At 38.8% G+C, this 22,514-nt stretch overlaps 1 protein-coding gene across 1 annotated transcript in view; it reads right to left on the reverse strand.

The window, feature by feature from the left end:
* Nucleotides 1-44: 44 nt before the first annotated feature.
* Nucleotides 45-22,514, reverse strand: part of LOC128688806 (probable glutamate receptor) — a 37,635-nt gene continuing 15,165 nt past the window's right edge. Inside the window, exons 5-12 of the mRNA XM_070085670.1 lie at nucleotides 18,353-18,511; nucleotides 14,753-14,843; nucleotides 9,273-9,573; nucleotides 2,369-2,589; nucleotides 1,812-1,992; nucleotides 1,551-1,650; nucleotides 314-443; nucleotides 45-170 (exon numbers count right to left, since the gene is read on the reverse strand). Coding sequence (XP_069941771.1) covers nucleotides 45-170; nucleotides 314-443; nucleotides 1,551-1,650; nucleotides 1,812-1,992; nucleotides 2,369-2,589; nucleotides 9,273-9,573; nucleotides 14,753-14,843; nucleotides 18,353-18,511 — 1,309 coding nt within the window. The remainder of the gene's footprint in view (nucleotides 171-313; nucleotides 444-1,550; nucleotides 1,651-1,811; nucleotides 1,993-2,368; nucleotides 2,590-9,272; nucleotides 9,574-14,752; nucleotides 14,844-18,352; nucleotides 18,512-22,514) is intronic.

A 22,514-nucleotide genomic window follows, 5' to 3' on the forward strand; every position in this document is an offset into this window, starting at 1 on the left:
ACCAGGTCATTTGGGACTATTTTTCAAGCTCTACAATTTTGAAATTAATTTATGTCGTCAGTAGTTAAGGGTATATTTATCAGATTTGCATTAATTTTGGTGATGAGGAACTCTAGGAAGAACACAATCAAACTAAGAGCGTGACCGGAAATGAAGACAGCAAACATTCCCTGAAACAGTAAATATTACTCCATTAGTGGGTAAGACGATCACTCTTCGTGAAGGCTTTAATGAGAAGATAAGAGCTTTGATAGTTAAAAAAAGAAACTAATTATATATATTTATATCAGAAGACATGAAACAACTTCATTACCCAGATATTGTTAAGAGAAAGGGGCGTTTCAACTGTGATTTTTGCAGGTGCATGATAACACACGGTGTAGTTTGGTTCGGCGTTTTTCATCCATTGGAGGAAGAGTCCTGCCTCAGTCATCGCCCTTATCCTGTTGAGAGAAATTCATGAGTTTTACAGATACACTAACATTTTACTATATTCGCTAATGATTAGGGTTAAGAGAAACTAATCACTTTGCAGACTGTTGCTTTATAAATCCCAAACAGTTAATGGGTATCGAACATGATAAAAATGAACGTGAGGTCTAAATATCAGCATGTAAGAACGAAGGCACTGGAACCTGACCCGAACTTGATCATGGAACCATCCGATTTTACTGGATTAATAAATAATCTATTGGAGAATTAGAATTACAAATTAAAATTGAAGAAACCTAAAAAATACTTATTGAACAAAACTACTATTAATATTGAATACTATTAATATTGTGAGAAAACCTGATATTTCTAAATGAATAACTGGAAAATATCTGATCGAATTTGGACTATGAAAATATTACATCACAAAAATAGGCGAGGAAGTAAACCTTTCCCCATTTATATTACTCAAACTTATTAGTTATCATTTAATCATTCGCATCAGCAGACTAAATTAGTCACATGGGAATTGAATACATTACAGATGCAACTACAAGTGCAGTAATAAAGATATCACTTCAAAACTGGTAATAAAACTACAAATAATATGAATACCGTTTAAGGCAAATTATTATTTCCATGACAGTTAGGACCCTAAATGTATATGTGTGCAGATATTATATATAATATGCAGTCTGACTTGTTATAGAAGTGGCGTGAGATGCGGTGAGCCATCCTTAGGGCTTGATACCCTCGTAAATCATAAATCAAAAATTACATTTCTGTAATGTATGGTTACTGACATATTGAAAGTCTCTTGATATGCAAATAATTTCGTGCAGCTTTAATTAAAATATCTTAAACTACTTATAACTTACAACTACTAATGGAATTTTGTGCAAGAACAATTTGTTGGAAGTTTTATTAAGACAGTTCAATATATAACATTTGTGGAGGTTATCACGGATGTTCAAATATAAATGAAGATAGTAACGTAAATTTCAAAAATACTGCACAGTACATAAAATAAACTGGAGGCACATTGAACGCCCATCATCAAGGGGGGAAAATTAGCTTCTCACACATATTGGCAATATCTAATTATATTAGACAGATACCTCTTGCTCAGAGCTGGAACTACTGGACTATCCTTCTGGCCGACCATAGCGAACACGAGCGGCATAAATTCTTCTCTAGACTCGTAAAAGAAACACTGCCCTTTAATGAAATAAAGAAAGATGTATATAATGTTTATGAATATTAGTATCAGACAGACTTATCATTTTCCAAATTTTTTCTGGGTTTGAGTTTATACGATCCTGGGAAATTTTCAGTTCCCAGTCAAAAAGTGTATCAGTTTTACATAACGTATTCATTACCAGATTTAGTAAAGTCTCGAGAAATGAGCGTCTTTAAGCCGAAATCAACTTCCATGAGAACGTGGTCACCGCGCCTCACCAGTGTGTCGGTGCTCTCCGGGAACTCTGGCAGAGTCCTGTATATGAGGCGACCTTTCTGCTCCTGATCAGCAATCTCACGGTATATTCCAGACTCGACAGACTGCAAGTGTTAATGTTTATACATTATTAGTAAACATTTATTTTTTTGCTTTCGTCATACATACTTTTTATGTATTTCTTGAGTGATAAAAATAATAAATAAATGTTTGACAATTACAAGGGGGTATGTAAGAAATGTCAGGACAATTTCTTATCTATCATAGCAAAATTATCTTGAAAGATAAATGTATTATATGGGTTTTTTTATTCAGTGTCGATCAACTATTTTTATTTCATATATTTGCATGACATAATAAAAGTTTAAACAGCAATATGTATTATTTATATTATTACCACGACAAACTTTCAAAAAGAATAACGATAATGCCCTATTGCATTTATTTCTTTGCCAAGATATAGAAGTTTTAACAGTATACTTTAAAGTACTGCATGTTGGTAGAGTCTTTCTCCCAGATCATGATAACCGACGGGTTATCCAGCACTGCTCTTAACGACTGGTAGGGCTCAGGTATATTTCTTACTGCCAGAAGAGCCATCAGGTTACCAGAGTAGCTCCGTGTTAAGACAAACGTCACCATCGCCCACACTACCAACACAACTCGCTCCCACCACGTCCCTGGCGATGGTTGCAACATATCTGTCAAATGAATGTGTAGTTATTGTATTTCTCTGAGTAGAGAAAAGTAGTTAAAAAAGACTCACGCAGTAAAATGATGTCTTTCATTTTCGCCTTCAAAATGCGAATACACAAAATTCTCGACGTGCAATATATGAATTTTTTAGCCGCATATGTATGTCGTGCCGAAGAAGTTGAACCGATGAGTTTGGCCGTGGAAGTAAGGGTAATTTCTGGCAAGTAACGTAAGTGAAAATTTGAGAAAGAACTTATCCTTCTAAAATTGCCCTGAACATAGTGTTAAAAATATGTATCGGTAACTTTATGAAATATTAAGTAAATTTGAATAGATTTATAAGAGATTTAATTGAATTTTGACAAAACAAGATACGTAAAGTTAGGAGAGGTTTCTAGGTTATGGTTTGTGCCTCGGTATTTTTTTTACCCCAAATTCAATTAATATATATATATATATATATATATATATATATATATATATATATATATATATATATATATATATATATATATATATATATAATTGTGTGTGGTCCACGCAAACCAAGCGATACAGGATGCAAAACAACTACGGGGGAGTAGAATGATAGCTCTAGGCCTTTCGTGTTGCAATCACCACATTATCAGGAGCTTGCAAAATTGCATAAAAGAGGAAAGTGTCCAGTAAATAACGTTGCCAGAGGACCGCCTTTACAGGAGTGAGGGAGAGAGAGAGGAGAGGGAACCGGACGTGACCAGGCACAAACAGTACCCATAGCCAGAAATAGGCATATTATTGCATTAGAAAAAACCCACAAACATTGATATTGTAATAGTCTAAACGAAATTAACGTGGCAATAATAAAAAAATCGATCATGTTCCTCTGACATCTATAACACACACATATATACATATACATACACACACACACACACACACACACACACACACACACACACACACACACACACACACACACACACACACACACACACACTCACACACACACACACACACACACACACACACACACACACACACACACACACACACACACACACACACACACACACACACACACACACACACACACACACACACACACACAGTATTTCTTCAGCCACAGAGTAGTCAGTAAGTGGAATAGTTTGGGAAGCGATGTAGTGGAGGCAGGATCCATACATAGCTTTAAGCAGAGGTATGATAAAGCTCACGGCTCAGGGAGAGTGACCTAGTAGCGATCAGTGAAGAGGCGGGGCCAGGAGCTCGGACTCGACCCCCGCAACCTCAACTAGGTGAGTACAACTAGGTGAGTACACACACACACACACACACACACATATATATATATATATATATATATATATATATATATATATCTATATATATATATCTATATATATATATATATATATATAAGAGAGAGAGAGAGAGACAGAGAGATTAACTGAACTGCATAAATGAGTAGGAGGTTCCAGCAGATTTGTTCGGAGGAACATTCTTGCTGTGAATGAGGTAGGGAGGCGGGAGACACTTAGTGCCACAAACATAACAGTACGAAGTGCCTGCAAGACTGACTATTATAGGAAGATAGTCTACTCATAACCATTTGTAATAGAGTGATTACCTAGTAAACTTAACATTAGTGATATGACAATTTTTAAAAAAAACTGGCAAGACTTAGGGCCATTATAAAAAGATTTACATTCTGAATATAGATGTATCTGTCATTTGTCTTAGGAATTTTCCTTATTACTAAGAAAACAGGTGCACAGCAGACTCAAAACTAAAGGAAGACATCGATAGTTTATTCAAGGGCAGACAACCATAGCTTATCTTTCCTACCATACTCTTTATGCAGACACTGGTCTAACCCAAGATGGCAGGGACACATGCCCTAATTCCTTTGAGTGAAACGATGACACTTAAGACAATCCAGAGCATTTGTATATGAATCCAGTTTTTGGTTATTCACAGTAGCCTTAACGATAAACGAATCCTGCTTGAATAATCCACACTTATTATTACATAATGAATGTTTATCATGTTTTATAGTTGATTCTAAAATATTTATTTTCAGACATGAAGTACATGAAACTAGGATTTCGACTTCCGACAAATTAGCAAGACTTACAAACGTGTATAGTTGAATATCGCATTTTATTTTTAAGCTCTTCTTACTGAATATTGATATGTTATTCTAACATCTAGAGGTTTGCTAGTCCTTCCAACATTAAATATTAGATATGATGTAGCCTTGGCACCGAATCCTGTACACCGCCAAGTAGATATAAAGTCTTTAATTGCTTATTCTTCTGTGGCTCACATGGGTTTGGTGTTAGGGGGACTTGTTGCTATGAGGGGTTGAGGTTTAAATGGAGCTGTAGTGGTGATGGTGGGGCACGGTTTGTGTTCTTCAGGTTTATTTTGTTTGGCAAATATAGTTCATGAACGTTTAGGGAGGCGGAGTTTGATAATCAGGAAGGGCTTGCTAAATATCATACCAAGAATAGGTTTATGGTGGTTTTTATTGGCTGTAGGAAATATAGCTGCTCCTCCAACTTTGAATTTAATAGGGGAAATTAGTTTAATCATTAGAGTGGTGAGATGAAGGAAATTAATTATATTCAGAGTGGGGGCTTTGTCTTTTTTTAGTGTCTGTTATACTTTATATATATATTCTTTAAGGCAGCATGGACTGTTTTTAAATTCATTATTTTCTTGTTGTTCTGGAAAAATGAGGGAGTATTTTGTTTTGTTAATACATAGTGTCCCATTAAATATTATATTTATGAAAGGTTCCTTGATTTTGTATAATTTGTAGGATAAGATGGCTGAGATTAAAGGCGTTAGATTGTAAATCTAAATAGAAGTTAGACTTTCTTATCAATACAAGGTAAGATTTAAAAGATTATTACCTTTTTTGAACCACCTGCACAGTGTTTTGGGGAATTCTTGATCAACATGCTCTTCGAGAAAGCGATAAATGACGTGCCCATGCACTCAGCCCCAGGCTCACACTTATGGAACTCCGTATTCATGAAGAACTGCAAGAAGCTCCTATCACGTGTTTTTACATCCTATGGAGAGGAAGCATAGACACTGGGGTCGTCCCACAGCTACTGAAAATAACAGATATAGCCCAACTGCACAAAGGGGGCAATAAAGCAATAGCAAAGAACTACAGACTGATATCCCTAACGTTTCATATAAAAATCTTTGAAAGGCTTCTAAGAAGCAAGATCACTACCCATCTAGAGACCCATCAGTTACACAAGCCAGGACAGCATGGGTTTAAAGCTACTGTCTGTCCCATCTACTGGACCAGTATGACGAGGTCCTGGATGCTCTAGATGACAAACAGAATGCAGATGTAATATACACAGACTTTGGAAAAGCCTTTGACAAGTGTGACCATGGTGTAAAATGCGTGATAAATGAATAACAGGAAAAGTTGATAGATGGATCTATGATTTCCTAACAAATAGAACACAAAGAGCAGTAGTCAACAGAGCAAAGTTTGAGGCGGCTACCGTGAAAAGCTCTGTTCCACAAGGCACAGTACTCTCTCCCATCTTCATATGTGACATAGACAGGGGCAAATGCCACAGCGCCGCATCTTCCTTTGCAGATTACACCCGAATTTGCATGACAGTGTCCTCCATTGAAGACACTGCAAGACTCCAGTTGGACATCAACCAAATCTTTAAATGGGCTGCAGAAAACAATATGAAGTTCAATGATGAGAAATTTCAATTACTCCGATATGGAAGACGTGAGGAAATTAAAACTTCATTGGAGTATAAAACAAATTCCAACTACACAACAGAGCGAAAAACTAACGTCAAAGACCTTTGAGTGATCATGTCGGAGGATCTCACCTTCAAAAACCATAACATTGTATCAATCGCATCTGCTAGAAAAATGAGAACCTTCAAAAACTAGGATGCCAAGCCCATGATGACACTCTTCAGGTCGCTTGTTCTATCAAGGCTGGAATATTGCTGCACACTAACAGCGCCTTTCAAGGCAGGTGAAATTACTGACCTAGAAAATGTACGGAGAACCTATACGGCAAACATAACTGCGATAAAACACCTCAGTTACTGGGAACGCTTGAAGTTCCTCAACCTGTACTCCCTAGAATGCAGGCAGGAGAGATACACGTTTATATACACTTGGAAAATCCTAGAGGAATTAGTACCAAACTTGCACAGGAAAATCACTCACTATGAAAGCAAAAGACTCGGCAGACGATGCAACATACCCCCAATGAAAAACAGGGGTGCCACTAGCACGATAAGAGACCACAGTAAGTGTCAGGGGCCCAAGACTGTTCAACTGCCTCCCAACATACAAAAGTGTGATTATCAATAGACCCCTGGCTGTCTTTAAGCATGCACTGGACAGGCACCTAAAGTCAGTACCTGACCAGTGGGCTGTGGTTCGTATGTCGGGTTGCGTGCGGCCAACAGTAACAGCCCGGTTGATCTGGCCCTGATCCACTATGAGGCTTTGTCACGGACCAGCACGCGAGGGCGTTGACCCCCGGAACTCTTTCCCGGTATACTCTATGTATTGATGGGACAAGAGAGAGTCAAGTCTCGGTAAAATGTGTTCATGTCAAAATTATTCGGCCAAAGACACAAGATGTCATCCACATATCTGAATCACTTAGCTACACGGGGTAGGATATTTTAAAACAGCTTAATCTCAAAACGCTCCACAGACAGATTGCTTTATTGGAGAGACAATAGATTTCCCATAGCCATTCCCTGCCTTTGAGCTTAATATTTCTCATGAAAGTCAAACTTGCAATCAGCTACACTCAGGTTAATAATCTTAGTAATATTGTTCTTATCGAATGGCATGGGGAACTCATTTAATTCTTGTTCCAGGTAAGATAATAAATCAGCAACAGGCACTCGGGTGAACAACACCGTGACGTCAAAACTTACTAGTGTAAAGTCGTTAATGTTAACATTTTTTTCCGAGATGTTGCTATGTACTGGAGGTAAAGTTTTTACCAACCATTTTAAGAAGGCGTAAGTAACCAGTTCCACCAAGCGAATAATAGGTCATCCTGGAAAACTGGACTTAGCGGATTTTATGAAACCATACATATAATGGAGTGTATCCGATCTAGTTGATATCTAGTTGATAATCAATTCCTCTCCATTAGGTTAGAAGTTATTAATTAAACTTAATATTAACTTGATCCTTAGGGTTCTTATTAAGGGTACGTATGTTTCCCTGTCTTCTAAAATCATGTTCATTTTTCCAATATAATCTACCTTATGCATAATTATTCTCGCATTTGCTTTGTCTCCTATCGTAAAGTGAAGTATAGGGTATTAACTTATTTCATGATATGACATAACAAATCTTTGACGACAGTTTGGTTCCTCAGGTCTGAGCAAAGCCCTGTATACCATGCCTTTCCAAATGTCGAACGTTTCTGGGGATAAGCCCCCTTGTTTTCTCCAGATTACCCAAGACTGTTCAACTGCCTCCCAGCATAGAAAAAGGAGATTACCAATAGACCCCTGGTCGTCTTCATGAGGGAGCAGGACAGACAACTATAGTCAGTACCTGACCCGTCGGTTTAAGTGTGGCCAGCAGTATCACCATGGTTCATCAGGCCCTGATCCACCGTGAAACCTGATCATGTAACGGGCCATGGGGGCATTGATCCGCGGAACACCCTCCAGGTATACTCCATGTAAGGTCAACATAATGCCCCATTAGTAGGCGCGAAACTTAATCCATATCCTAGAGCTGTCTATTGGTCCCTGGTAAGCCCAACACTCGACAGGTTAATAGCAAAATCCGGGTTATTATGTTGGGAACTCCCACTTTGCTCTATTTAGTCTGTTTTATATCTCTCAAACCGTTACAAAACCATTAACAAGTTATATACTGAAGGTGGATCAACAAGTCGACCATCTAGTATTCTCTGAAGATTATCTTCACTTACCAGATGTCACATTTTGTAACACCAGACCTTAAAATGCATTATTTATTACATATTGATGTTGGCAGAAGAGGAAGACTAAAATTTATTTACCCTGATTTAACAAGGAAAAAAAATCACTCTCTTTTATATATAAAAAGAACAATTATGATTTTACACATTTGAATTTTATTATCAGAGCCATTCCAGGAGGCTGGAAACAGGTTCAACAACTTTGGTCAAAAAGCAATTGCCGATGCCAATTATTCAAAGAACTTGCCCTAATTACCATACTGCAGCATTAAAAATGTTAAACCAGTATGGTAAAGCCTTCTCTAATTTTGTGCGAAATCGTAAAAACTTTGTTGAAGAAAGATCTGATTAATACTTAAAAGGTCCCCCGCCGAGGGAAGATAATTACTCTAACATCCACTTAACCAGTTATACTAGTGCAACTTACTTTCCTATTATTCTTACAGTATTTTCCCAGTTTCTCATACACAAATGAACTATGCATGCTCTCTCGACATTCTTTAAGTACTTTCCGTTCTTCTATGCACGTTCTAAACAAAGACATCAATTCCTCATTAGCTTTTAACATCTGTCTCAGTCCCAGCTTTTCTTACCTGGGTTCACTTAACCGTAAATAATTGTACTCCAGTTTTACATATTAATCCCAGAACAAGAGACGTGATTCATATTCGGTAACATAGATGGAGTTGTCTCCATACTCGTGTTTATTATAAAACTTACCTTGTTGCAACAAAACACGCAAGTAGGAAGATGTATCTGGGAGCATATTATTTTGATTGTCGGTCTTAAGTGGGAAGTGGGAGGCCATAAATAACACTCCAGCAGGAAGCACCAGCAGCGCCACTAGGATGGCCGCCCACACCACTGGCGTTAGTGGGAAGAGGAAGCCCCAAGGGTCTACCTCAGGACGTCCTCGAGCACCCAGAATCCTCCAATAGTCTATAAATATTGCCTCGGTGAAGTCAACCACCTCAGCTCGAAGTTCACTAATACCGAATGGACCAACTGCAAAATCTACTTCCTGCAAATGATAAACCACAGGAAACACGATTACAAGTAAATAATTAAGATACATTTGTTCTTATACAACATTTGCTTCACAAAATTATATGAAGCATCATAGATAACACTTCTGTGGGAAATTTGATCATCGTGATTCTAAATCCCTTACACAGGTTTAAAAAAATATGACAAGATAAAAGTTGTTTCAGTTATTTTGATTCCATATAAGTTTTTTGTTTCATCTTTTATGTAACTACTACGTTATCAAATAAAAGAAATGATTAAAAATGTGTAATAATTAAAGTTTTAACCAGTTACATTTAAAATACTTATAATATTTACAACTAATGAGACGAGACTCCTCATTAATTTTTTTTTATATTTTCTTTCAAAACTGAGATGGTTATTACTCCGTTTATGCATTTTGTAGTGATGTCTCTCTGTGAGACATCCAGCAGCAGTCTGCCATCATGTTGACTCGCCGTTTATCTTGGTACTTCTCTCCAACTTTTATATATCCTTGTGAAACATTTCACCTGACCTTACACTGCAGCTTCCACATTTTCCGGAAAGTAGTCGAAAAGAGCATCCGTGAAATATACTTTGAGAGTCATAATACATCCCAATGTATTGAGCTTCTCCAACATTTAGCTCATGGTTTATTTATGGCTTGGGTCTTTGTTACTTTAAAACTGTTTCATAGTATCTTTGAAGGGAATCAATGCTCCTTTCTTCATCAAGCACAAATCACTCAGAACAAAATGGTGAGATTCATCCTGGGGGCGGGTCCAGGAGAACATGTAAGCTACTATGAATTACAGCATCTGGGTATGCTGGATGTTTCAATGTAATTTATATATTGCTGATACCTGGAGAGGATTTCCGGGGTCAACGTCCCAATAAATAACGTTTCTGCTTTTCTTGTATGAATGGCATAACAGAATAAATAGTCCATTCTGGTCCCAGAAACAATGACCAAGTGTTGTTAAAAACAAATATGTCTCAATGCATAAAACGTGATATAATGAAGCAGTTTGTTTAAATTTTATCAATCGATTTTGACTGGTTTAAGGTTTTGTTAAAGTTTAAGCTCACGAAACGCACGTTTATCGGGCAAGATTTATGGAAATTTGTTCAGAATGAGAATTTTGAAAAGAAAGGAAGATTATTTAGGTACATGTACACATAAGTTCGTTTATCATTCATATTAACTTACATGTAAATTACCTAGAATAACCCAAAAATATCAGAGAAAATGACTTATTTCCACAGGGGTTCTTGTAATATCTTGTTGAAATCCTAGTTGTAAGTTACAGTAGAAATCCGTCATGGTTATAACTATAAAAATTATAACAGGTACGTAACTAAACTGTGTGAAAAATATTTACAGTAAAAAGAGATAAAATAAGAATAAAGTGAACCGAATTATTTACATGAACCTTATAGAGAGGATTAGCCTACCATAATAGGCCCCTTTTGTAGCTTCATTCATTAGGTACTTTTTAGATTTCTTCCTGAACTGGCTCATGCTAGGATAGGCTTTGACACGTGCATGAAATCCATTCCACTCTTTCCTTGCTGTATAATAAAAAGTGTCTGAGCCCTGATCACCTACTGTAGGTAAAAAATATTGTGTTTGCTTCTCCTAGTACCATACAGGTTTTAGTTCCTAACCTCGACAAACTAGGTAGCAACATATTCAGGACACTGCTTGTGAGCATTGTTATAAACATAATTAAACTGATCTTGGCACTCGTAGTAATAAGTCCAGCAGTACTGCCAGGCAATAATTTCCTCTCTTCTTCCTTCACCATATACCCGACACTTAACATACAGTTATTTGCCTCACTTTTGTCTACTGATACCTTCTAATGTTTTCTTCACTATTTTATATTACTCAGTAACACCCCATTATATGGTTATAACTATACTCCAGCGTTGAAGTTGAGGGACTTATGGAGAGTTAAAAGCTGACGGCTTATACAACCCTGACCACTGGTCTCGGGGTAATATAATTGTGACTGCAATGTACACTGTTCACTTGCTTAAATTCTTCCCTTTAGCTCTGCAGACTCTAAAGATAGGCCTATGTCACCAATATTTCCACTCGTGGTATTCCACAAATTATTTTTTATTCCAGACTAATTTTTTTTATTTTTTTCACTAGACTTATTCTTTTGATCATTAACATCGGGCTCTCTCCTCCATGTTGCCTTACCGTATTCACCTCTCATAATATCCGTATATACACAAAAACATACTCCTTGCGTGGGAACACAAGGAATATTCTGTACACTCTTAAACAACAGCACTTCAGATATTATTTTACTCATTTTCCCACCAGGGTATATTGTCTAGACAGTTTTTGTTTGGTAACTGATTCAGTTAATCTTATGGAAGCCATTGTCACTTATTCACAGCAATTTCACCCGAATGTTCGACAGAAACGGAAGTTTATCCCCCCACGTCTGCACTTCTCCACACAACAATAATTGTTCCCGAAGCTGGAGTTTCTCCAACTTTTACTAAAATTACAGTAAAAACGACAATATTATTTTTCTACAGTTTTGTTGCTCATTTCATTACACGTAAAATTCACTAGAAACCTGTAATATAAAAAATATTTCATTTTTTAATTTTTCAAAGGAAATACAGTTTGATAAAGTTGGCAAGGAAATTGTCAATTGGCACACAACCCAAAACTGTTAAAAGAAAATTCTTCCAATTATGATACACCAGCCTTTACCATTGGAAGACAGTGACAACAGGTATTTTCTGTGTATAGCATAGAAAAAAAATCGCTTAATAAAATTGGCAAAAATGAAACTTGCACAGCTCAAAGTGAGTGATTAAGTGTGTTTTAATCAAGCAAGACAATGCTAAAAGTTTTAAGGCTATCAGAAAAAGTGTTCTCTGGTAAATGATGCGGTTCCATCGACTCCAAGGTAATAACAATTTTATGTAAAATTTCAGAACTGTTTCCAACTCAGACTTAAATAATGAAGAATCATTCTTCTGAAAGAGTGCATACTCAAGGAAGGTTCCTTGATGTTGGTGAGGGGCTCTTGATTTAGGGAATTGGATCTGTGCTCCAGTTCCCCGAATTAAACCTGAATGCCTTCCACATCCCCCTCCCAGGCGCTGTATAATCCTCCGGGTTTAGCGCTTCCCCCTTGATTATAATAATAATAATCTGAAAGAGTGCATCCTCAATAATATTTTTAAGCCAGTCAGAAGAAGTTATTAAATAAAAATGTATATCACTATTAATTTCATAAACTTGGTAAATTGGGGCTAATACCAGCCAATAACAACATAAATCTTGTTGGTAGAAAACAACACAATGGTAACTATTTAAAACCGATCAGGTGAATAAATATCGAGTTATAAGATGAATTCCAATTACGTATTTTACTTCAATAAAAAAAAAAGGCTTGTGCACAAACAAAACTTGATGAGTATATTATGTTATCAGTCTATAAAATACTAAAAGCATTCAGATTAAGTATACTGATTTTTTTTTTTTTTGGGGGGGGGGGTATTTAACGGGAATAAAAATTTCGCACTAATATACACTCAAATTTCACTCTCCGTCATCGGATTAGGAACAACCTTTTCGAACATATGAAGCAACGCCATCAAGGGTTTTGGAAGTTATTCAAGTCATTCCAGGTTGGTGGGATGGGTTCAGTAACTTAAACCATGGGGCACTTGAACATTCCAGCGAGAAATTTAGAGTTTCTCATGTTTTACACTCAGAGTGTCCAGGTTAATTCTCGTGAGTACTTTGAGTGTTCACGAGTTAGACTTTCATACAGTTGAATTTGCAAATTAGAGCTGAGATCTGCTACCTTATCTTGCTTCAATGCACGCTTTTATTTACGGCATTCTATCGTTACCTCTCCATAATACGACCGACATCAATTAGCCAACACTTCTATACATATTTAAAGAGAGGTAAACATGGTCAATATATATAAGGAAGCTTGCCTGTAAACATTAGGTGATAGCGCAGGGCAAAGACAACCATATCAATATATTTTCTTTCGTGTGTTTACGAACATTACAGTATTACGATTTTTACTAATATATTTTTCTGGAAAGTGGTATAATTTATGATCTGTGAGGAGAGCTTTGGTGAAGAGGAAGTGCATGAGGGTAGACGTTAGGTTTCCGATAAATCATAGATGATGTCTCAGAGAGAGTCATCTTATGTTGACACACAATATATGTACATGCAAAATTTCCTACAACTCCGTTGTAAATCTCAAAAATATATAGTTTTAGTTGTTGTATAATAATCCAGATCACATTTTTATTAAGCATAATTAAATAATAGCGGTCTTGTATGGCACAATATTTGTGGAAAATAATGCATTTTCCGAAAAAATCCAGCGTATTTTTTATGAAAATTAGTGCAATACATTGTATTTAATAAAAATTAATTTGTAAACGAGAAATGGAACCAGCGATGGAGAGAAGCGTTGTTGGAGCCAAGGTCACCATTGTTTTTTTGAATGTGATACAGGCACGCTAGTGTAATGTGCTTAATTTTCGTCGCTCTAGGGGTTATATTGGGCTTAAAACCTCTCAAATAGGAACTGAAATTGTTGGATGTGCAGTCCTGCATAATTTGAGCATTAAGCAGATGGACAGGACAGCTCCAGGAACCTCAGATAAGATGTCTATATTTATGTTTAGTTCTGGCCAGTAATATTTTCATAAATATAGACAGGGAGGTTTTTGAGTATTATACACAGTAATCTCCAGACAAATTGGTGAGTGTTATGATTATAAATTCTCCTTCTGTTATATAAATGTGTATATGTAATCATTTATTAATTTTAATATACAGTCCACAAATTTATATTAAATTTTACCAGAATTCCTGGTGATGTACATTTGATTAGCAATTAATAAAGGTCTAGAGCAATTTGTGGAGAGATAGATTATGGTAAGTATCGAAGGGGGACATTTTTGCGACCTGGGTGTCCTAAAAATTCCTACTTGTCTCTGTAACTTTGATAAATAATAATTATCTTTGTTACCATTTACTGGTATGTATCTAATGAAATTCATCCAGGTAAATGTAATTTTCCACAGTATTCTTTAGACATTCACCTTAAATATTACACCTCAGATATTAATGCATTTTCCTTGTATTACTCTACTTTTTTAATGCAGGGATAAAGATTTACCTGACTGACGACCATGCCTACCATCCCTGACCAGGTTCCATCTTCGCGTTTAATTCCCCAAGAACTATCTGGCGGCCTCACGTACAAGTACCTGTAGAGAAGAGGGATCCATTCTAGTCTCGGTTTATTAAAGCATTTCATTTCACTAGTACATAATGATAAATTCAGTTTTAAAAGGTGCAAATAGTCACAGAAAGTTAGAGGAAAAACATCTGATGTCTGGGAGATAATCTCTTATGTTTGGTTTATTGTGGCTCTCGCCGCCACCTCAAACTCTATCCGCCAGCATTCATCCGTCATTAAACTCCTGTTCAAGTTATCTTCTTTATTTCCACACAAAACCACCTGTCACCACCGCCAGCACCACCATCACCACATCCTTTATTTAGCACAGCAGATCACCACAGCTACGACAATTACTACCACCTTTACCAAGACCACCGCCATTACTGCTACCATTACTATCACCATAATCACCTTTACACATCAGGACTACCGCCACCACCACTACCACTAAGACCTCAGCCTCCATCACTGTCACAGCTACTACTAACACCATCATCACGACCACAACTGATACTTCCACAATTTCCACACCGCCAATCAATATCTCCAACAATACCACCTCCACTTCATCCACCACCACGACGAGATCCACCACACCCACTACCACCTCTTCCACGACCACCTCCTTTACTGATGCAAAATGCAATATTTATAGTAAAGACATCTTCCAAAAAAAGTTAGGCCAACCTACTGATGTCCATATAGCATTTAGCCTCTTTGTGGCATGTATCAAATTTGCCAATATTATGTCTGTTGGACCAGTTATCCTAAACATTGCGTCATTGCTAAGGATTTTGTAATAGGATTACAGTAGGAAGAATTTATATTAGCTTTAAAAAGTTTAATACCTTTACTGACTGAAAAACGATGTCTAGGGTTAATAAATGTTATAAAAAATAATAATGCTGGAATTTATCCTCTTCAAACCACTAGGTGTTTTATGTCTGTAATTTTGTTATGACTATTCAGTATATATGTACATTAATTTAAATATTATTATACTTTAAAAAAGTGCATTATGTGGCACATTAGTGTACGACATTGTACTCAAGCGTACTAGAAAAAGTAATGTGTGTGAGTATGAGTAGTGCCTAACATTTCCGTAAATAAACTAACTTCTGACCAACAAAGAAAAACTAAGACCAGCTTGTTTGTCAAGACATCGACCAGTTTGTTGAACAACAAACTACATAAAGCAGTTCATGAGCAGCACTGGGTCACATAAGGAAGAAACTCAGGATCCCGATCTAACTGAGGACAAAGAACAAGCCCTCCATAAAAAGGTAAAAACTCTTAAATTACCGAATCTGAGTTCAGCAACTTCCAGTCCCAGTCAGAGCAAAGTAACTCGAGAGTTCGACTTGGGACCTGAATCATGCTCAGTGACTCAACATAACAATACAATTGTCAAAAATCGCTAACTCTAAATAAAACTCAGGGAACAGACTTCCACAGAGATAATGAGATAATATGCTACCATAAAACTATATCTGCATGACAAGAGCATAGAAAAATGACTATCTTCTCAAGCTGATTCAGCGTCTGGAGGCACGAGGCCATGCTGATGCATTCTGAGGTTCTAAAAAAAAAAAAACTCTTTACCAGCACAGGGCAGATCGACACCATGCCCAGCTATTCTAGGGTAGGGTAGGTGACTGAGCCAGAGATTGCAGCTCACAAGACTGCCATTCCCGTTAGCCCCCTTGGGGTGGGGATGGCAGACCAGAGAGGCCTAGCTTCTCCCTACGAGCCCCGTGTGAGCGGGGAATGTGGCTAGGCCTGGTGACAGTTGGTCCCGAAGATGAGGAGGTACTTGCACCTCCTCCCATGGCAGACATTTGTCTGAGATGCTCCCGAGAAAGAGAGCCAAGACTGGGTCACCACTTGGAAAATGCCCGGGCCGGGAGAGTACCGGCGAATCAAGAAGAAGAAGCACAGGACAACCTATCAAAACTCTCGAGATTGCCTGCATAGATAATAATAATCATACTATATCGCATGATATATTCGTTTCAGCTACATATATTCTTCTAATAATCACTATTAGAGATATATTAAATAACATGTTTAAATATAAATAATTGCCTCTGTTTTTCTGATGACGTAATACCGAGCGTGCATGACAATGGATATCATCTGAAGATGGCATCAATGTCCTTTACTATAAATAATTGCCTCTGTTTTTCTGATGACGTAATACCGAGTGTGCATGACAATGGATGTCATCTGAAGATGGCATCAATGTCCTTTACTAGAACCTAACATCTGTGTTATGAAAAATGTTTAGTCGTTGAGCACACAAAGGAATTAATTCATGTTAAGCGCTAAACCCATGTAGGTCATTTAGCGCAAGAGGTGGTGGAGGCTTGATCCTCCGTCTGCTGAGCGCGAAACAGACGTGCTTCCGATTTGTACTCACCTATATGTGTTGAGCACACAGCACCAAATATCCATTGCACATCAAGAAATACACTAATGAGAGTCTTTTTAACCGTAGAGGTTTCAATACTGAACAACTGTGACTCACGAAATCGTAATGACACGATTGCAAACAAACCATACCCCGGCCGGGATTGAACCCGCGGTCAGAGAGTCTCAAAACTCCAGCCCGTCGCGTTAGCCACTAGACCAGCTAGCCACAATAATATTCGTCAAACTAGGTATATTTCTACACCTTCCTATGGTGTAGAAATATACCTAGTTGGACGAATCTTATTGTGGCTAGCTGGTCTAGTGGCTAACGCGACGGGCTGGAGTTTCGAGACTCTCTGACCGCGAGTTCAATCCCGGCCGGGGTATGGTTTCTTTTCTGAACAACTGTATAATAATGTGTGTATACTGGAAGACAAAGTAGGTGGCACATTTTCTGATGAATGAGAACCATTGAAGTAAATTCTGTTGTTCCGTACAGCAGTGAAGACTGCATAAATAGCTCGCGGTCAGTATTATCTGCTGACAGTATTTCTGCTGACAGTATTTCTGCTGACAGTATTTCTGCTGACAGTATTTTACTCCATTACAATAACTAGCACAGTGCTAGTGGTAGTAGAGTCTGGAAGAAACAGACAATTATTTACATGTACTTATATGCTATTTATTGTACATCATTTTTTATTCTTTGGTTCGGGAAGCAGGATTATAATTATGATAATAACAATAATAATAATGTTGATATTATTATTGTGATAAAATAATAATATTTCTTAATAATAATAAGAGTAATAATAATATAATAATTTTTAATAAAACTCTCATTATTATTAAAAATAATAAATAATTTTGTTGTTATAACATTACTAATAATATTGGAGTCATGGAGATAATACTCCGAAAAATTAATGAAAGCATTTCACTCATTCGTCATTAAAAGGGATTTAAAGTTTACCTGAATATTCCTTGAATTCATAAATTAAAGACGTTTAAAATATATAGTATCTTCCAGTTCAAAATTCTTTACAAGAAAGGCATAAATGTTCTGGTAATAAATCGTCCTTGCTTACCTATAAACTTAGCCAGAATAACATTGTCACTTACGAGAAGTTAACTCCCTCTGAGAGATATGACACAACCTCAGCCGCTGGTCCTTTAAACTTGAGTATTTTTCCTGAGGGAACAGAAGCTTCCTCCTCGTCAGTCAGTACGTTCAGTGGGTTGACTTCTGTGGCCACCTGAAGAGTTGGTCGGTGAAGGAATCTAACGAGAGAAAAAATCGTATGACGATACTATAAGTAATATATCTATTTAAATCAAAAGTTGTTATTATTCTCTTAAACTATTTTCATGTTACTGATCAAAAATTTCCTAAAAATATTTTGGTTTATTTCTCTGAGATTTTTTATTATAATTCAACTGTATTGGTGCTGTTAAATTATCTTAGGTATCGATATATGTTGTGTTACCTCTCTACTGTCAATATGAAATTTGATCACAATAAATATAATTAAATTTATTCCATATATATCTACATTTATCAATTACTTTGCCAAAAAACATGAATGACACTAACATCAGTTAATAAACATTACTTAAATCCCTGACACGATAAAATGGATGACTCAAGAGTGGCTAGATTTTACATAGAATGCTTCAAACTTATATAACCATAGCATTATGTTCAGAATAATATTCAAGTAGGCAATAAATAGCATGCCCATGCACTCTGCCCCAGGCCCAGACTCATGGAACTTCGTGTTCATCAGGAACTGCAAGAAGCCCCTGTCACGTGCCTTCAGCATTCTGTGGAGAGGGAGCATAGACACAGGGGTCAGCCAACACTTTTTAAAACAACAGACACAGCCCCACTTCACAAAGGTGGCAGTAAAGGAATTGCAAAGAACTACAGACCGATAGCACTATCATTCCATATCAAAAAAAATCTTTGAGAGAGTTCTAAGCAGCAAGATCACCAACCACCTAGATACCCATCAAATACACAACCTAGGGCAACGCGGGTTTAGAGAAGATCGCTCCTGCTTGTCCCAGCTGCTGGACCACTGTGACAAGGTCCTGGATGCTATAGAGAATAAACTGAATGCAGATGCAGTATTCACAGACTTTGCGAAAGCCTTCGGTGAAATAGGGCACAGTGAAAGCTCTGTTCCACAAGGCACAGTATTCGCTCCCATCCTATTCCTCATCCTCATATCTGACATAGACCAAGATGTAAGCCAAAGCTCCATGTGTTCTTTTGCAGATGATACTCATATTGCCATGACAGTGACCTCCATCCAAGTGGATATGAACCAAATCTTTAAATGGGCCACTGAAAGCAATATGAAGTTCACTGAAGAGAAATTTCAACTACTCGAATATGGAAAACTTCAGGAAATTAAAACTGTAACTGGGTATGCAACAAATTCTAACTTCACAATAGAGCGAGAAAGTAATGTGAAGAACCTGGGAGTGATAATGTCAGAGGATCTCACCTTTAAAGACCACAACAATGTATCTACCTCATCTCTTAGAAAAATGATAGGATGAATAATGAGAACCTTCAAAACTAAGGACGCCAAGCCCATGATGATCCTCGCTTGTTCTCTCTAGGCTGGAATACTGCAGTTCACTAACTGTGAACGAGATTAATTGGTGAACTGGTAGTGGGTGAGTGAATGATTCGTCTTCGGAGGCTTCTTACTTTATTTGTAATGTCGTGGTGGGTATACAGGCTTGTGTGTTGTGCCCATGGCCCGGTAGGGCCATGCCCATGAGAGAGACAGAACTAGTAGGCCTTGTGTCTTGCTGCTAGGCCGCTGAGTGAGTGAGAGAGTGTGGGCCCAGTGTCCCACTCACTTTGGGCTGGCCCAGAGGGCAGCACCTTAGTGCTGCAAAATATGAACTAAGCTGGCAGACAGCATAGGCTGTCTATGCAGATAGTACAGGCAGTCTACATACACTCGGCCACCCCTCGCGTCGTCCCGATGCGACAATGCTGGTGGTAAAAAAAACTCGGTCTCTCTCTCATAGGAACAGGGCACAGAACACAAATAAAAAAACATGTATATACATATAGACATGGAAAAAATGTGGGGTGCGAGAAACATCGTGGTCATAGGCAGTGAGCATCGAAGGGCATCACTGCACGCCTTCCTGTGTCTGGACAGATACTACAACACAGGAGACATCGCTGCGGCTGAGCTGTGACGTAACGAGGTACGGTCTTCTCTAGAACGGTGAAACAGCCATCGTAGGAGTCACTGCAGGTTTTCACTCAACCTGGGGCACAGCCTGCTGGTTCCCTCGAGTGAGACGCCGTCAAAACTCGGCAACTGGGCAGGATTTCTGGCAAGCAACTCAGGAGGACACTTCTCGACTGGTACTGTCGCTGGGCTGTCACTGCCAGAGAGCATGGAGTGAGTCGTGAAGCGAGTCGTGGCAGAGACGACTGGGTGAAATATCCGGGAGTCGTAACATCATACACCAAACTGCAGTGAGCGAGCTAGCAGTCAAAGTGACATCTTCTTTGAGCAGGAGCTCACTGAAGCTTGTGACACGAGGCTGACACAGCGCCTGCCGACAGGGCTAACTGCGGCTTGACGAGTGTCATTCTCTCAGCAGTTGGAGTTATAGCAGAGGTTAGTCTAAGCATCCCCAGACCTGTTTCTCTACATATAACTGCACTCTGAAGGTCTGGAGGTGAAGTGAAACAAATCTCGATGGGAATCGTAGCAGGTACGATTCTGCAGAACATCACGAGTGGCAAACAATAAAAGCTTTCTGTACAAGGGGGCTCGGTCGCTCGGGGCTGAGTAACATCAGCTGTCAAACGCGCTGGTCACACCAGGTGACTTAACACAGTGGTGCTACTCAGGGGTCTGGCTCAAGACCACTGGACACACGGAAAACTTTACACACACCCGCTGTACATGCGGTACAACATGGCTTAAACTAGCAAATGATGGTTTTCTGTGAACAAAATTGACACTAAGCCATACACTAACACATGAGAACACTGACTGAGTAGAATTAATTAACACACGACATATCTCTTCTCTCAATCTTCTCGACAATACTGACAAAATTACTAGAACACTCAATGTGACATCATGTGATATCAGACATAACGTCACGAGGTGACGTCAGCAGCACTGTGACGTCAGCAGACATCTCGAGGTGACGTCAGGCAGACATCGTGACGTCATGAAGTCGGGCAGCAGACCACAGCATGTGGCCTGGGACATCTGGCAACTCACGTGGCTTGTAGATCCACGTGACATCGTCCACACCCACGTGGCATCGGGATCCACGTGGTGTCGTGATCTACATGGCATGCTGATACACATGGCTTGCTGATCCACGTGGCTTGTTGATCCACATGGCTTGCTGATCCACGTGGCTTGCTGATCCACATGGCTTTCTGATCCACGTGGCTTGCTGATCTATGTGGCTTGCTGATCCACGTGGCTTGCTAATCCACGTGGCTTGCTGATCCACGTGACTTCTAGTGGCCTTGGGCACTCGGATACACAGCACTGGCAAAGAATTCACACGAAAAACAGCAGAAAACACAGCAGAGGGAGTGGGCAGTGGCGAGTGTATGGTAGACGGGTGAGCGTGAGTAGGGCGAGCATGGGCGAGGCGAGGAAACGGCCACTTCCTCCTCCTCCTCCCCCACCCACAAACACAGGGAGACACACTGGATGCAGAAATCTCCACAAAACTCACCTCTGGCTTGCTGAAATAGCTGTGCTGAGCTGAACAACAGTAGCAGAACATACAAGTGATGCTGAACACGTTACTTGAGAAACAGCGTGGGATGCTGTAGCGTGGGGTCACTGGGACGCCACTTACAATTCTCGGAGAAATTCAGCAAATTTCGGCTAGTTCCGGCTTGTACCTGTGCCTGGATGCTGAAACGTGCAGACACGAAATCAGGATAACTCGTTGAGAGACGGATGTTACTAGTGTATGGTGATGAAGTGAAGATGATTTCATACCTCTTCCTTCATCTCTCCGGGCAAACACAACTGCTGTGACCACCGCTGCTACCAATATGAACGAGATTAATTGGTGAGCTGCAGTGGCGTGGAGTCAATTATAGGGCTGCAGAGGGTTCTTCTTGCTTTGCCAATGTCGTGGTGGGTACACAGGCTTGTGTGTTGTGCCCACGAGAGGGAGAGAGCTAGTAGGTCTTGTGTCTTGCTGCTAGGCCGCTGTGTGAGTGAGAGAGTGTGGGCCCAGTGTCCCACTCACTTTGGGC

This window comes from Cherax quadricarinatus, chromosome 16 (genome assembly GCF_038502225.1).
Source record: "Cherax quadricarinatus isolate ZL_2023a chromosome 16, ASM3850222v1, whole genome shotgun sequence".
Lineage (NCBI taxonomy): Eukaryota > Metazoa > Arthropoda > Malacostraca > Decapoda > Parastacidae > Cherax > Cherax quadricarinatus.